The sequence below is a fragment of the Mchenga conophoros genome, linkage group LG7 (genome assembly GCF_057382185.1).
Source record: "Mchenga conophoros isolate Kocher_MC1m ecotype Shallow Benthic linkage group LG7, M_conophoros_male_GT1.1, whole genome shotgun sequence".
Taxonomy (NCBI): domain Eukaryota; kingdom Metazoa; phylum Chordata; class Actinopteri; order Cichliformes; family Cichlidae; genus Mchenga; species Mchenga conophoros.
The window spans coordinates 15,458,410-15,476,746 of NC_140532.1; the positions used below are offsets into that span (position 1 = coordinate 15,458,410).

Consider the following 18,337-nt stretch of genomic DNA (forward strand, 5'->3'; position numbering starts at 1 on the left):
TCTTATGCACTCTCGTAAAACAGAAACTAGACGAGACATAAATCTCTTTGAATAGCTGATGGTTGGTTGTGATGTGAATATGTATAAGGCAGTTAAAAAATAATGTGGTTGTAAGAGGTATGAGCTCACAGAATTCATAACCCAGTGATAGAAGAATAAGGGAGCGTAATAATTCCCTGGAAAGAAGTTCAATAAAATAAATACGAGGGTGTCTCCAGTGAAAAAGTCCAATAAAATTACATCATACTGTGTTTGATACTCTGGTGAATATTCATTGTTCACATGCTTTATGTGCGGATGGGGTTAAGCAGACACACAGAACTGATGAATTTGTTGTAATCTTCAGACTTTCTCATTCATATAACTCTGCACTGGTTGTTATGAGCAACTGTGACAGCTACAAATCATTTTACTGAGCATTCAAACTGTATGAGGTTTAAAAGACAAGTCTAAACTGTGAACACATTCCACTTATATTCACCCTGGGTTAGGGTTAGCTCATACTGTCATTGCATGTCTTTCAAAGTGCAGCCTCTCTCTGCTCAGTTAGCCTGCATGCATTGCCCTCTGGGTGCTCAATTTCTTCTTTCTACATCCCAGACAATGAAAACTGGACAGGAGACTCACAATTAAGTATGATTCTCATTGGTGTCTCTGTGGTATTTGCAAGCCTTGTGGAAAACTCTCAAGGTAAAATTACTCACCAGCCGTGTCCTGTTACTGTCTACTAATCTATGTCATACATAAATATGAAAACAAAGCCAAAAAATGCACAGTAACATAAGTAATCCGTTACTTTCTGTTATCCTTTGGAAGTTAAGAGTAATCACCAAGGACCATCAAAATCTCCAAGTTACTGGTTACATTCACTGGACATTCAGAACTGAGTGAGAACTTTCTTTTTCTTTTCTTTTTCTAAACTCAAAATTATATGCTAATCGGCATAAAATGATATTAAAACATACATTATGACCCTCATTACCAGATAAAATATAAGGACTTTTTTTTATATGATCACCAAGCTATATACTGTTTAAGTCTAAGCACATACAGGCTTATGGGTTGAAAATACTTGGGGTCAGTCAGACCTAAAGCATGATAAAAATATGGCATTTCTGTCTGAGTGCGCTCACTGGTCTTTTTTCCCCTGCGAGGGGTGGCTGAGGCTCAGGAGGTAGACCAGATTGTCCAATAAGTGGAGGACTGCTGATTTTTCCCGTCCTCATGCAGAAAACTCCTCGGGTGGGACACAGAGCCCCAAGTTGCATCACCATTGGTGTGTGACAGTGCGGCCATATAGACAATCTGCTGCATTAATCGGCCTCAGTTTTTTCATCTCTTTAGTATAATAGAAGCTTATCTGTATGTCACATGTTTCCCATATGTCATAATTTATTCAGTAAGATGGGGATTATACTTGGTTGTGGAATCGGACACTGGCAGCTGCAGAAAACGTGGATCAGTAGTCATTCCTGTCATACTTTTTTTTGTACAACTGCCTGAAGGGTCCAATCTGGACCCTTATAGATCGATAAACACCTGTTTACACCTGTTTATTTGCATATATACAGTGGGGCAAAAAAGTATTTAGTCAGCCACCGATTGTGCAAGTTCCCCCACCTAAAATGATGACAGAGGTCAGTAATTTGCACCAGAGGTACACTTCAACTGTGAGAGACAGAATGTGAAAAAAAAATCCATGAATCCACATGGTAGGATTTGTAAAGAATTTATTCGTAAATTAGGGTGGAAAATAAGTATTTGGTCAATAACAAAAATACAACTCAATACTTTGTAACATAACCTTTGTTGGCAATAACAGAGGTCAAACGTTTACTATAGGTCTTTACCAGGTTTGCACACACAGTAGCTGGTATTTTGGCCCATTCCTCCATGCAGATCTTCTCGAGAGCAGTGATGTTTTGGGGCTGTCGCCGAGCAACACGGACTTTCAACTCCCGCCACAGATTTTCTATGGGGTTGAGGTCTGGAGACTGGCTAGGCCACTCCAGGACTTTCAAATGCTTCTTACGGAGCCACTCCTTTGTTGCCCGGGCGGTGTGTTTTGGATCATTGTCATGTTGGAAGACCCAGCCTCGTTTCATCTTCAAAGTTCTCACTGATGGAAGGAGGTTTTGGCTCAAAATCTCACGATACATGGCCCCATTCATTCTGTCCTTAACACGGATCAGTCGTCCTGTCCCCTTGGCAGAAAAACAGCCCCATAGCATGATGTTTCCACCCCCATGCTTCACAGTAGGTATGGTGTTCTTGGGATGCAACTCAGTATTCTTCTTCCTCCAAACACGACGAGTTGAGTTTATACCAAAAAGTTCTACTTTGGTTTCATCTGACCACATGACATTCTCCCAATCCTCTGCTGTATCATCCATGTGCTCTCTGGCAAACTTCAGACGGGCCTGGACATGCACTGGCTTCAGCAGCGGAACACGTCTGGCACTGCGGGATTTGATTCCCTGCCGTTGTAGTGTGTTACTGATGGTGACCTTTGTTACTTTGGTCCCAGCTCTCTGCAGGTCATTCACCAGGTCCCCCCGTGTGGTTCTGGGATCTTTGCTCACCGTTCTCATGATCATTTTGACCCCACGGGATGAGATCTTGCGTGGAGCCCCAGATCGAGGGAGATTATCAGTGGTCTTGTATGTCTTCCATTTTCTGATGATTGCTCCCACAGTTGATTTTTTTCACACCAAGCTGCTTGCCTATTGTAGATTCACTCTTCCCAGTCTGGTGCAGGTCTACAATACTTTTCCTGGTGTCCTTCGAAAGCTCTTTGGTCTTGGCCATGGCGGAGTTTGGAGTCTGACTGTTTGAGGCTGTGGACAGGTGTCTTTTATACAGATGATGAGTTCAAACAGGTGCCATTCATACAGGTAACGAGTGGGGGACAGAAAAGCTTCTTACAGAAGACGTTACAGGTCTGTGAGAGCCAGAGATTTTCCTTGTTTGAGGTGACCAAATACTTATTTTCCACCCTAATTTACGAATAAATTCTTTACAAATCCTACCATGTGAATTCATGGATTTTTTTTTCACATTCTGTCTCTCACAGTTGAAGTGTACCTCTGGTGCAAATTACTGACCTCTGTCATCATTTTAAGTGGGGGAACTTGCACAATCGGTGGCTGACTAAATACTTTTTTGCCCCACTGTATATATAGGGGTGCAACAATACTCGATATCGATATTGAACCGTTCGATACAGTGCTTTCGGTTCGGTACGCATATGTATCGAACAATACAAAATGTTTAATTTATTTTATCAACTTTACTTCTAACGATGCAGTCTGTATTGAGCGCTCAGTGGATCTGTGTTCGACTACTCCACCTAGGCTGCACTTTTGAGTGCAGATCCACTGAGTGCAGCGCAAGCTAGCAAGACAGAAGCTAAGCTCGTTGCAACATGGCAACTGCCTCAACGCTACCCGAAACTGAACCTCCCCCACCCTCATTCAGATCTGGCGTTTGGAACTATCTTGGTTTTCATGTGAAGCATGACCCTGAAGGTAAGCGCGTCATGGACAAAAGTAAAACAGTATGTCGGATGTGCCACGCAATGCTCAATTGGCGGGAACTAGTGCGTTAGCTTGTTAGCTTCTTAACATGTTGACGTCGTCCAGCCCCATGCACGGGGCGATCCGCGGTAACTCGTTAACGGAGATTTGCCGCATTATGGCGTTAACGTCATTTTAACGAGATTAACGCTGACAGCACTAGTGGGAACACAACGAATATGACTGCACATTTACGCCGACATCATCCTAGTGCAAAGACAAGTGGAAGCAGACAAAAACAACAAGCACGCATGCTACAAACCTTACCCGAGTCATTTAGACAGCCGTTAGCACATGATTCTCCTTATGGGGACCTGATATGTTTAATATGCTGCTGAGAATATAGCCCAGAAGAAGCGGATAGTATAGCTTTTATTTTGGAAAGAGCCATTTCTCTGTAATAAACTCGATCTGTAATTTCTCTGTGATTTCTCGATCAGATAGATTTTTTTAAATTATTTTGTTGTTTCAGCAACATTAAATTAAAAAACTGCACTTTTGAGTTAAAATATATATTTCTAATTTTAATAAATGACAAATTAAAAAGGCATGAACATTTTTTTGTATCGAAAAAATATCGAACCGTGACACCAAAGTATATGTATATTTATTCATATATATATATATATATATATATATATATATATACACATATTAAAGGTGCAATGATACACAAAATTCACGCTTTGGTTCGATACTTTGGTGTCACGGTTTGATAATTTTTCGATACAAAAAAATGTTCATGCCTCTTTAATATATCTAGTAAATATATATATGAGGCTACAGCAGCACAAATATATATATATATATATATATATATATATATATATACACATATATATATACACACATATATATATATATATATATATATATATATATATATATATATATATACATATATATATATATACACACATATATATATATATATATATATATATATATATATATATATATATATATATATATATATATATATATATATAAAAATGCAATAAAACTGGTGGAGACATGCCTACTTATCCAGCACACCAGGACCCTTTTGAAAAAACAAAACAAAACGGAATTTAGGCATCATTCATCTATCAGGAGAGGCAGGGTGTTCAGGGAGCTCTGAATTCCTAGTTACGCCCCTGCAAGTCATTACCGCTTCCCGGAAGTATTACCTAACAAAGGTAGTCGACTTTAAAAAAAAAAGAACCAACCTTTAAAAAGTAATTAAAGGCAAACTTTCGACTTCCTAAATGGATGCTACAAGCGAGCATCTCTAAATGAATCGGTCCCTTGACCCCCCCCTCCTCCTCCCCTCCCTCCTCCCCTCCCTCCCAGTCGCTCCCCTCTGACTACACTGTACACACACTCTCTCCCCTACCTCACACACACGGACGCCTGGACGCTGCAGCGTTTTTAAGAGAGTGTTTCCAACCCTGGGCAGGAAGGAGGAGGCAGGAGGAAGGAGATAATGTCCAAATCCTGACCGTAGTCATTAAAAAGAATACTAAAAAAAAAATACTTAAAAAATCACAGTTCGGATGGATCGGCGGTGTGTTTGCCAGAGCTAAAAAACAAAGAAAAAAAAAAACACGGTCAGAGTGTCATTGCAGACATGGGTCGCAGCGGTACGGCACCTTTCTCTCAGCTCCTCGGGGAGTGTTTTCACTGTCAGTCCTTCAGCGCTGGAAATGGCGTTGTGATGCTGAGCACGGAAGACGCAGCGGAGGCGGATGCCAGGGACTAAAGAAATATATGATCACCTGTGCTTTTCTTTGGGTTGGATTTTTAGTAGCGGTGGACAGTACCATGGTGAATTACCAGAAATACATTACTGTTATGCAGCTGGCTCTGGGGGTGACCGCCTCCAACAAAGAACATTGTCTTCCACCCAGGAAGCGTATGTGGTGAGTATCACTCGCGGTGCGGATGATGGTGATGATGGTGATGATGATGATGTGATGCAGGTTGAGGAGAGAAGGAAAAGGGGGGACTGCGATGAGCCGAGCCGTCGCCTCCCACATCTCGTCAAACGGATGAGCGGGTTATACGGAGCCAAAATGCGCCCGGCTCACTCTCCGAAATGACATAATATTCCTGTCAGCCACTGCAGCCGGTCTGCACCATGTTGCAATCGTTACAAACCCACTGTGGTCGATACACGGTGGGGCAAAGCAACTACTCCGCATGCTGGGAGTTTGCGTGCGTGCGTGTCAGTGCACCCGTGCGCGTTTGGAGACAAGTGGCTCTTTTAGCCTTGTCCTTCCCATGCATTAGTTTGTAAAGTTGAATGCGTAGGATGATGTCATAGCTCCATCGTGGGTTTTTTTCTTTTTACCCCCCTCATCCTAACTTCATGTGCTTTAATGTACTGTATGGCCTCCACTGCACAGCTGTTGTCACTGGAAATGTCATCATCAAGCTAATCATGTGGTAAACATCACCCCCTCCTCCCCGACCTCACTCCTGTTCCCAATGCTGTGTTGTAACTAGTTAATAAAATGTAAAGCATGAAACATGTTTCGCGCCTGTTTTTTTTTTAATGTCCTGTCCTGCAGCCAGGCCTCTGTACATCTCTCATTAAACATTTTTATCTCCATAATCTGCTCTCAGCATGTCTTTGTGTCTTGTCTACCCACCTATTCAGTGTCCCCATTACTCTGTGTGCCTGAACGCTACAGTATATTTCAGTGACCACCTCTCTTTCTTTCGCGTCCTCATGCGGCCTTGTTCATTTATTTACTCCAAAGGCAGCCTTCCTTTCATTCCCCTTTTTCCCTGACTGTAAGTAAGATTGCTCGTGGAGGCGGCTCCAACGTGTGTGAGACAGTATCCCTAATTACAGCCGGATTACCATCTTGTTTGAAAGCAAAGATGGTTAATTAGGAGTCAATAGACTCAATGGCACTCTGATACGGTCTAACGCAAATTCAAAATGTATCGCACAGTGTGGCACAGGCTAGTGTGGCTCCAGTGTGTGTGAGAGAGGCTTAACTGTTATCATCACCTGTTTTGAGCCAACCTAAACCATTTCCGTGACTGAGAGAAGAACAAAACACAGCCAGAATTTAACAGCACCTAAGTTAAATTACTTTATGTTATGATAACAGTAAGTTAGCAGTCATTGTTTGTTTGTTTTTTTTTACTAATAAGATGTCCCTACACTCTTTTGTTGTGCCTTAATTCAAATATTTACTGCAGACACCATCCTTTATAAACAATAAAGAAGAGTCAAAGTGCTGCTGTAGCCTCAGCAGGGGTCAGGAGCTTATCACATGGAGCTTTTTATCTCTGGGTTTCTTTCAGCTAATCATATTCCTTAGTCATCGTCTTATTAGCCTAATTGCCCCCCATAGGAGAAGATAGGGGACTTATTTCACTGAGACTGAGGATTCATTTCATGTTTCTCCTCTTATTGTTGTTTTCATATCTACGCCTCTGTATTTAGGGAGGTTTTGGAAGAAGCTGCTTATTGTCTCCTCTAAAGCAGTGCACTGACAAAAGAGGCTAAAGTGATTGTGTAACTCTCAAAGTGATATCTGACTTTGTTAAAGCGAATACTTTTCCTTACAGATAAATCCCAGAAATTGAAAGATGAAGTGAAGTTTCTGCAGAGACAACCAGTGTTTGGTTTCTAAACTTTCTTCCACTGTTTGTCACTGAGTGCACCACAACAATCACTTTAACACTCATGCTTTTGGTTACACTTCACAAATTTTTTGAATCATGTTAAAGAGGTTTAAAATCTATCATGGGTTTTTTTTTCTTTTTGTGTGGTCTTTTAAATTTGCTTGAAATTGATGTTCTTTTACTAATGTCTGTATTTTGTCCGTGTCACATTACAGTGCAGCGCTATTCAAATTTCATCCAACATGAACTGATCTTTGACAAAAAGTGTTTTGGTCACTGTAGCAAGTCTTAAACATATTCTAGGTTTTATTTGTGCTGTGGTGTTCACTAATCTGCCAAATCATATGAAAACAAAATCATACAAATCATATGGAAAGAAAAAGGTTTGCAAGGAGGTGGGAATATATATATGTCAAGAGATTAAAAAAAAACTCTTCAAAGTGCATTTTCACATGAATGTATAATAACTTTAGGGAAAAATCAGTCAAAGCACTGTAGTGATGAGACATCAGCAGCTACAGTTAATATTATATTATAATTTTATCACGTAAAAAGCATGGTGCCATTTAAAAAGACACACATTTAATCCAATTCAGTTTTATTTATATAGCACGAAATCACAACAACAGTTGCCTCGAGGTATTTTATATTGTAAGGCAAAGACGTCAAAATAATACAGAGAAAACCCCAGCAATCAGATGACCCCCATTAACACTTAGCACTTGGCGACAGAGGGAAGGAAAAACTCCCTTTTTATCAGGAAGAAACCTCAGGCATAACCAGGCTCAGGGAGGGACAGCAATCTGTGGTTGGGCGTGATGGGAGGGACAGAGGACAAAAGACACATCAGATCAAAATCCCTGTATAGGAATTTCTTTTATTTATGCATTATTCAGATTATTTTATTGTATAATGCCTTGGTGCCACTGGATTTTAACATGTCTCACACTCATGCAGTTAGACAGAGGGTGGGGGTCTGGTAAGGAAGTTGGGGGAAGCAGACAACTCCACAGGAAGAATCTTTTGTCTCTTCGATGACTCTGGGAGGTAGCAAGGGAGTGTGAGCCTTAGGGTGTGAAACAGCTGTGTACTGCCTTTTGTTTTTGAAGAAGGTATTTAAGTGAGAGCCACTTAAGAGACTCTGCTGACAGTCTGTCCCACGATCATGCAGGCTCTCCACCAAGCTTGGTTTTCTGTTCTTTGTTTGTGATTAAAGAATGTTAGCTACCGCTCACCGCTTGTCTGCAGGCTTTATTTAATGGAAAACTTCCACAACATCCCCAAGCATCAACCTTATCTCTTTTATTGTGTTTAACATGACCTGGCAGCACAGCGGTGCAGTGGTTAGCACTGCTGCTCCACACCAAGAAGGTCCAGGGTTTGACTCCACCAGCTGTCTGCAGTCTCTCTGCACAGAGCTCCCATGTTCTTCCACAACACTCTGGCTTCCTCCCACTGTCCAATGACTGTTAGGTTAGGTTAACTGGTGATTCTAAATTGTGTAAAAGCAAGCGTGAATGGTTGTGCAATTCTGTGTATTAGCCCTGCACCAGATTGGCGACTTCTTGCCCGATGGCAGCTGGAAAACCCTTCAATTTCATAAGTAGTAATACTAGTTGTTCAACACATGCATTAATAGCAGTGATACTACTGAACTGCATTCCTCGTGGCCCAAGATGTCATTTGTCATTCATATAAGAGTAAATAGTTTTTCCACTACTTTCTCCTACTTCATAAGGTTTATAGTACAAAACCAAAGGGGAAAAATACACAAGGAGTGTGTACAGATCCTTTTCTATGTCACCTTAAGCGCCTGGTCAAACCAGCGTGCTGCAGTGTCCTCATTTGATTGGTCTGGATTAGAAACATAGCCTATAGTGAGTTTGTCAAGTAAATATGTACACACAGAGAAATGACTGTAGACTGAATTGCCTTACTGTCTTGGGAATTTTAAACCCTAACAATGCAAGTGAAAAAACATTATTGTTGAAATTAATATAAATATTTTTATTGCAATTTGTAGGCTTAAACAAAACATAGCACTGTTATGTGGAGAACTGGCTCTCAGCTTCTCTCTGCGAGGGAGAAAGTTGTCCTGATGTTTTAATCTTTTAACAGTTTCGTCCGACCAAACTGCAAGAAAACTGTTTGGTTAAAGCTGAAGATATAATGTGTGGACTCACTGCTTTTCTCTTAGATAAATCTGTAAATGTTGTTGAAGTTGAACAAATTTCTGTGAGATATTTATGATTAGTTTTTACATCTTACAAGAAACAATTCATTTAAATGTGAATACGCATAGTGGAAATGAAGAGTAATTAGTTAATTCCTTAAATAAAACAATTGTGCCGCCAGCTCTGTATGTCTCCCTGCTACGGATTTGAAAAGTTCTTCCATTCACAAATGTAATTTTTGTGCAGATGTACGACAGGATGTGACACCAGTTTAAATGGAGGGGGGGGGGGGAAAGGCATTTGCATTTGTATGAAGAAGCAGCTCGCTGTATCGTTCAAGTATCCTGCTTCCAGCTCTTTTCATAATTGCAGCGTTAATTCTGTCCCATTTCTGGTCAAATGGTCAGAACTGCTTTCTGTTCTGCTGCTGATCTCACAGCATGTGGCAGTGAGATTACACACCGCCCTGCCTGAACACTTACACCATCCGCCGACCAGCGACCGTGTGTTCCGTGTAAGAGGAGGCACGGCTTTGCTTGCCTTTAATAAAGACTGAATAGCGGCAGCATCTATCTAAATTAGGATTAGACTTTGCAAACAGATGTTCCTCTTGCCTGGAGTCTTTAAAAAAATGTACTTGCACACAGCCAAAGATTAGCATTAACCTGACTTAATGAACTTTACACTCTGTTGCAAGCCTGTAGGGATAATACAACAAGTCTACTGTGTTTATGTAATGCTTCATCTTATTTATACCTGTGCCTTTTCTCCAAATAACACACCAAAAGCAGGAAGATACTGGGATAAAAGTGATGAGAGATGCCTAATTTAACAGACTCTTTATTTGGATTGGCCAACTATAAGTATTTCTCTTGAAGTGTGTGTCTCTTTATGTGCATTGGTGTGTGTGGCAGACAATGGCCAGGATTGCTCTCCCTGTTAAGTGTTATATTAGCGCTGGCCAAGATGGGAGGAATGGAGCGAAACATTGCCTATTGACCTGCTGATTAAGCACTAGCCATTATTGCTTGAACTAATCGTACCTGATGGCTCCTCCAGGCAGACTGAGAGAAAGAGAGATTGGGAACCAGGCACGGCAGAAAGTCCTGCAACTGATTAATGTGTGTATTTGTGTGTGCGCGTGCGTGCGTATGTGTGTGTTCTCCGTCCTTTCTTCGTAATAGCATCAGGCATCTGCTTGACCTTATCTGTGCACTACATTATTATACTCCATTGTGGTCATCGGGCCATCTGGGGTCTTGGCATTGATCTTATTCTATTATCTTCTGAAGTGGATTTTCTTTGTTGTAAGAAACTACAAATGGGGCAAGACTCCAATACTCCCATTATACCAGGGCCAAGATGACCCACACTGTTTTGTTAACTTGCCATGCATCAAGCGCTTGAACTGTTTGTTAAACAAAGCAGCAAAGAAATGATTATGAATACCTTTTAGGCTCTTAATGGTTAAAAAAAATCCTGCATTCGCAGCATCTATGCAGCTATTTGACATCAGCAGAAAATACATGAAAGTAATAAAAGCTGACAAAATGTCCTTTCAGTAACATATGTAGTCTCTCGGAACATTTGCCCCTTTGCTTTCTTGCTGCCCATTAGCTGAGAACATTGATAGCACTTTCATGTCTCTTCTCTTAATATGCAGCCTGCAGCAGCTGCTGCAAAGATTACCTTAGCTGGGTTTTTCCTGGCTTGCAATGGGTCTTTGGGGGGTTTCTGCTTACATAAAAATGATCGGTCCACTTAATTCTGTATAACTACAATAAAAGTAATGAGTCTGTTTTACCTTACCTGATAGAAGTCTGAGCATGTTCCCTTTAAGAAAGGAAGCATACAACACTTGAGAAAATAGTACCAAATTACCAAAAAACCCAATTAAAATTGCTTTCTGTTTATTATACAGTGATTTTTCTTTAACTCTGGCTAAAACTATAGCCAATTTATCAAGACTATTTTAACTACCTATTAAGCCTACAGCGGGAAAATGTGTTGCAATATACTGTAAAAAACACTGATCTCTATCCATCGGAGTGACTTGAGCTGCAGGCGTGAAATAATTATTAATACCAATACTATTGTGTTCAACAGAAGGATGGGTGTGGCCCACAGAAACCCTAGCATTCTGCTAATGCACGCTGATAAAGGATTTCCGACAGGGTGTACTCGCTTGATGGGACCAGTTTTGAAATGTTAGCCACAACAGATGTCAGGAAAATTGTCATTTTCAATCACAAAATAAATATGAATATTAAACAGCTGCTGTTGGATGCGTGATGTCAAAACTGTGGTGCTGTGATTTAGGCCTACAATCTCTTGAATGATTTAAAATGTTATTGTTTTGACCCCCCTCTGTTACATAGATAAAGACTTTATTTAATCCCACACTGGGGAAATTCACTTGTTACAGCAGCACAAGGGTCAAAAAGAAAAAGTGAATTAGAGATATATTAGAAAAATAAAAATAAAAAAAATAAATAAGAAAATACAGTGTACAAAAAACCCTGATAAAAATATAGATCCAATTAAATACAGCAGCAATTTGTACTGTGTATAAGTGGTTGCTATATATTGTAAAATATACTAGAAGACATCTCTTATTTTTGTATGTATAGAAACAGCAGTGGGAATGATAGTATATACATGTATTTTTTAATACATCACTCCAGGAATTTACAGCAAGTTATAATAACGTCAAGAACAGCTTTCTTTTCTTTTCTGGTACATATGAAACAGACAAGATATAGCATCTTAATTAGTGATGCTAGGTTTAGGATGCTTAATACTTTTCTCTCTGCTTGCAGTAAGCAAGGCCAAGCTACACTTCTCCTAGCTGTTTCATATTAAAGAGGGCCAACTATGATATTTTTATTTGTAAACTCTAACTACAGTAGAGTAGATAAAGTAGATTATTTGTCTTGTACTGGGTCTTGATGGATTCCCCTCAGTTCATCCGCAGTCTAATACAATATATTTTGCGCTCTCTTTCTACTTTAACCCAACTTTCTTCTGACTAACAGTACCTCATAAATGCAACGTTTGAACAGTAGGTGGGAGGGGCTTCTGAGTGTCTTATTAAGGCTTTCTGTGCTCCTTGACATCATGAAAATCCAAAACTAGAAAAAAATACTTACCATCTGTAGTACATTCACATCCACAACATAACAGCATATGATAGGGAAAAAAGGGAAAGAAATACATGAACAGATATGAACTGACTGAATTAATCTTCATATTTTTCAAGGAAGCAAAATAACATTGGGCCATAGGGCCTTACAGCAAGAAGGTCCTGTGTTTGAGTCCATCATCTGGCTGTGCCTCTGTGGACTTGTATTTTTCTTTGGATTATTGGGTTCCTCTCATAGTCCAAAGACTTACATTGAAGTTAGGCTAATTGGTCTCTGGGCAGGGTATACGCTGCCTCTTGGCCTATGGCAGCTGGGATAAGTACCAGCTTCCCTGCACAACCCTGAATTGGATAAAGTGGATAGATGATGGGAAAATAACATTATAATGGCACACAACTGGTTAAATTATTTAAGTATGGGGTTTTAAGTAACACTGGCTACCAGCTAACCTGTCCGATTTCTCCACAAGTGAATGGTTTATGTCTTTAATAGTGAGGTTCACATTAGGTAGTAGCCTTTCTCTTAAGGAGAAAAGATGAAAAGATCGGACAATATTTCCCACATGTCAAACTATTCCTGTAAAGTTTCAAATCTGTGACTATGTGTCTTTAAATTATAAAGAGTTCTTTTGACCTTCAATCACTTTGGCAATATTTCTGGGCTGCCAAACGCCATCCATCCATCCATGTAGTTTAAACTGTGCCCATAAATGTCACAAGTGAAAGGGAGAGGCTATTATTAAATCTCACAGTGTTATACATTGTCTCAGCTCACAAGTGAAACATTACACCTGCATATTTGTTAGAGAATAAGAAATAATTCACTGCACATTATATCTGAGTCGGCACAGTTGCTGGCACTATTTTACTCCTTGCCTTTGTGGCTTGAAGTGTTTTGGCTGAAATCCATTTCAGAATCAACATCCAAGAAATGAGGCTCTGAATGCGCAAGGCTGCACCAGGGCTGTGATACAATCCAAGCAGCTTTTCTCATTAGTCATGTTTGCTGTATTGTTTATGAGAACAACCTGAGGTCGGCAGTAATTGACCGCACGTACTCGTACTGTTGAATGGTTCACAGTAGCGTTTCCAGTAAGCCCCTTAGTATGCTTCAGGCAATAATTGAATGAATGCAGGTAGAAAGTGGTTGGTGATGTTCTCTTCCCTCCCATTTTTGTCCGCGCCTCTCTCCCGTAACGTCTCTGCTGAGCCTCCAAACCTCGGGAGCTCCTCAGGCTTGCTGTTGAGCTCGCTAATGGATATCTGTTTTCTCTGAGCTGCACTGTATAGAGGGGATTTTACCTCATTGAATATTGTGTTATCTAAATCCTCATTAGGAGTGACTCAGAGAAGAGAAGAGGCAGTAACAATAGCGCCAATTTGAGCTACACTATGCTTCATGAGCTTTTTATATTCATGAGAAACTTTTTCTACACTGAATTAATTCAGTACGGACAAAATTATGTAGCAACATCCACTGCTGATTTTTAAAAAGTTCTAAAGAGTAAACCAGTCATGTATGGATTGCCCTAGTATATCGTTTTGACTTTTTTAACATTTTCATTGTATTTTAAACAGAAGAGCGAAACAACGCATGTGACAATAATGATCACAGCACCTTTGAAACTGCGTTGATATAGAAATACATTACTGAAAGGCATAAATATACAAATTTGAGAAATTTAAAACACATTTAAAACATTTTTTTGTCGTTAAGAAACATCAGTCATATTTTTGAACTCTTGCTAAAAAATATATATGAAGTCACAAATTAATGTTTGAACTGGTTTATGAACGCTTAATAACCTATTTACTAATCATTTATAGATGAGATTTGTAGAGGATTAACTTTACAGTTAACAATAGGAAAATGTAATAAATACAGCTAGGTTACTGACGGTTAAAACTCCAGTTGCTGCATGATTTGGCAAACTGACATCGCAAAGCAACCTCTATTACACTTCGATCTGGTGACTATGGAGGCCATTTGATTTCAGTGAACTCACTGTCACGAGTAACCAGGTATTTCCAGGCTGTAGTGTTTAAACAAAGCTCATTTGGTAATGAGGGAACCAAAATGTGCCAAGAAAATATCCCCCACACCATTACACCACCGCCAGCAGCCTGAACCACTGATACAAGGTGGGATGAATCCATGCTTTCATGTTATTTATGTCAAAATCTTCCCCTGCCATCTGAATGTCACAGAGAAAATCAAGACTCATCTGACCAGGCAACAGTTTTTCCAGCCTTCCATTGTCCGCTTTTCCTGTTCTTGGCCTGACAGAAGTGGCATCTGGTGTGGTATTCTGCTGCTTTAACCTATCTGCTTCAAGGTTTGACATGTTGGGAATTCAGAGATGCTCTTCTGCATACCTTGGTTGTAACAAGTGGTTATTTGAGTTAATAGTGGCTTCCTGTGAGTTTAAAGCTCCCCTCTGAACCCTTTGACAACAAGACATTTTCACCCTGAGAACTTCCGCTCACTGGATATTTAAACATTAGTAATTTGTTACAAACCACTAATCAATAATCTTTATTTTTTTAAGGCTTGTATGTATAATGTATAAGCACAACTATTGTGCCCTATTAGAAAGTTCAGCTAAAGTAACATACAGTAAGGCTTAAAGGAGGTAGATGTGACTGCTTTATTCACCCCCCATTGGGGCTGATTAATTTTTTGGTGATTATAGTGATTTACACAGCAATTAAGAAACAAAAGGAAGGAGAGGCAGAGGGTTTTAATGTGGTCAGCAGGGCTCCAGCGACGCTGCTTAAGTATGTCATTTGCGATGGGTACAACATTTCATGAGAGTATTGGTGACAGGTCAGCCCAGTGTGTCTCCTCCCCACATCTCACCACAACCCAGCTGTAGTTTGGCTGCCATGGCCTGCGGAGCAGCACTGGCCTTCTGTGTTCGAAGCTGCGGTGCTTCCCTACAGTGCCTCTGTAAAATTAAATCCAATTATATATTTCTTTAAATGCCATTTTATCCTGTAGGGGGGCTGTGGCATTTTGAAAGGCAGAAACATCACTAAAGCCTGCTTCCTCGTCTTCTTTAGTCTCACTCGTGGCACTTTCTCCTGCTGTATTAAAAATATGCATGAGCTTATTTGCCCTGATGTGGTGTTGTTGTTTTCCTCCCTACTCCTCCTGCTCCCTCTCTGCTCACCTCAGGATACACCCCAGTCCTACCGCGGGCTCCGGCACAGCAGCCTCCTCCGTGAGCACCAGTCAGGGCAAGCCATCACTCCGCCGCATCAAGGGCCGCATTCATAGGAGCAAGAGCTTGGACAGCATTGACCTCCTTGATTCTAATGTAAGTAAATGCACTGGATGCCAAAGTGATGATTTTTTTTATCATAAATACACATTTCCAAGAAGCCAGAAAAAACAGAAACACAGAAAAATTGCAATTCCAATAACGTGCCAACTAAAGAAAGAAGTTATTTAAATCTCTAAACATTTGCCCCTGTAAGGCAGGCCAATCAGGACCTGTTTGTCCCTGGTAAAGACACACGACCTGTAAAATTCACATCAGTTCTGCGGTTCTCCAACATTCCCACATACAAAGCTTGACAATAACATAAATAAATAGTTACATTAGATCATTTCAAAGCAGCAAGAAGAAAGGTAATAATAGAAAAAGAGAAATCCTTCAGCTGAGATTTGTATTCCATGAATATCAAATAGCTGATTTATAACCGGATTACAGGAGCTTTACAATGCAACCCTTTAATTAAAGTTGAATATTTCTTATATTCTTGGGTGCTGATGAGAGTTAGATTAGCGGAAACTACACTGTGCACTGACAGATGACTATAATATTCTTGAAATTGTTCCGTGATGGGATGAGTAAGCAGTGTATTTGTCATCATACCATTATTCCAGGGTTTCTACAGTTATCTTGAAAGACTGCTGAAATTGAAAAGCTGAACAGTTTCTCAGTATTCGTGTCATCATCCATGTACAGATGGAGTGGAGGCAGCTTGAGATTCAAGTTTGGCTTCAAAAGAAAAAGTACTGCATCATATTAGATTGTATAGTAGTAGCTGTCAGTATTATCAAGATATTAAATAAATGGTATAACACTGTTGAGGAAAAACGCTATTTTTTATAGCTTATTAAAGCGTACTCATAAATATGAAAATATCACTGCAAGCTAGTTAGACTGCAAAGAGAGGTGAAACAAATGCCTGACATTTATTTAATCCTCAGCATAACTGACGTGTAAAAATGCTGCGATTCTGTGGGGTAATTTCATACTTGAGGTGTATTAGTGGTTATATAACGAGATAAAACATGTTGATGTTTGCCGGACACAGTCAGGCTCCATGTCGTTCCGTTTCCAGTCTTTATGCTTAACTAAGCCGACCGACCTGCATAAAAGACACATTTTCTCACAGTGACATTTAAAATCTGCTCTAAAGTTTAAAATAAAGTTCAGGATGCTGATGAATATTTGAGGTTTATATGATCCAAAATATATAAAAACGGTTAGATTATGTTTTAGGATCAAGCCACACACAGAGACACACATACACAAAACACTCTTTTTATATTCAGAGCGCAGGTGTCTCAATTGTTGAATCCACCAAACTGTTCCTAAATGCTCAAAGTAAAACCTGTCACATTTTTCCTTTCAAATCCGTAAAGTCGCTTTAAGTTATCATGACGTGCTCTTTGCAAAGCGCTTTCTGATACATGAGGCATAACAAGGAGGAGAGCGGCTCTAATGTGCGCAAATCAAAGCAAACACAGTTGTAACGCACGCATTCACAGACACAGCAGTAGACTGCTGGAGGGCCTCAGCCTCAGGGGAGCAGTATCGCGTTGACAGCTCGGCGATGACCTGACTAGGAATTCTGCACAATTGTTCCATCTCATTAAAGGAAAACCTCTCAGCAGGTTTAATTATTAATACAAGGATTGGTAGAAAAAAATAATACCAGCCCTTGAGAACATGAGTTTTTATTGCCTCTGGGGTATATATGTAGTTTCTTTTGAAGTGCTGTAATTTATTTTAAACAAGTTATAATCACATAAAATGCTTTTAAATACTATTAAGTGTATTTTGAGAGCTTATTTTTAGCTTCAGTAAGCAAATAGCAGCATATAGCACAGTTCGGGTTCATGGATTTGTTATCAGTTTTGCAGGTATTTGTGATAAACCACATACTGGGAGCTGTTTGACTTGAGGATGGCGTTATATGAAAGAGGATCCCCGGTGTTGCTGCAATCCATCTGAACTGAATTTCACAGCAATCAATCCTGTAATTGCTGAAGTATTTTGCCCAAAACCATAAATCACGACCTCATGGTGGCATGAGAGTAAAAGTCGGAGCATTATGAGAAAAAAAAAAAGGATTTATCCTTATTTATCCCCTGGTGATCATGGGATATCTGCATTAAATTTGCCTTTGTATAAATCCATAAAGTAGTAGCAAAGATACTTTTATTTCAATAAAAGGAGAAACTGTTGGCCTGAAGTCACTATTGTAGGATTCAGCATAAGCGCAATCCATCCAATACTTGAAATGCTTCAGTGTAAGTGGCGGATCAATTGAGTGACAGGCTGATATTTTTTTTTTTATCCCTAAAGCCATTTAATTAACGTGGCTAAAAGCAGCGAAAACCCTCCTGCACAGTGAGTTTAGCGGCGCATATCAGTCATTGTCTGCACTGACAAAAAAAAGGAAAGAATTGTCATGATTGACTAAACAAAAGACCTACATTTGAAAAGTAATTACAAAATCAACATTCAGTTCCCATCCAGCAAACCTGGCGGTGATATGGTGGAGGCTTTTAGGCTGTAATTGAC

General features: G+C 39.9%; 1 protein-coding gene across 8 annotated transcripts in view; it reads left to right on the forward strand.

The window, feature by feature from the left end:
- The window catches only part of tjp1b (tight junction protein 1b), a 76,600-nt gene that overhangs the window by 6,742 nt on the left and 51,521 nt on the right, over positions 1–18,337 (forward strand). For 7 of the 8 annotated variants that reach the window (XM_085282445.1, XM_085282446.1, XM_085282443.1 and 4 more), the window contains exon 3: positions 15,694–15,835. In XM_085282445.1, coding sequence (XP_085138571.1) covers positions 15,694–15,835 — 142 coding nt within the window. Of the gene's footprint in view, positions 1–4,904; positions 5,477–15,693; positions 15,836–18,337 lie in introns of those variants that run through there. The other variant, XM_085282449.1, reaches the window with a different exon arrangement.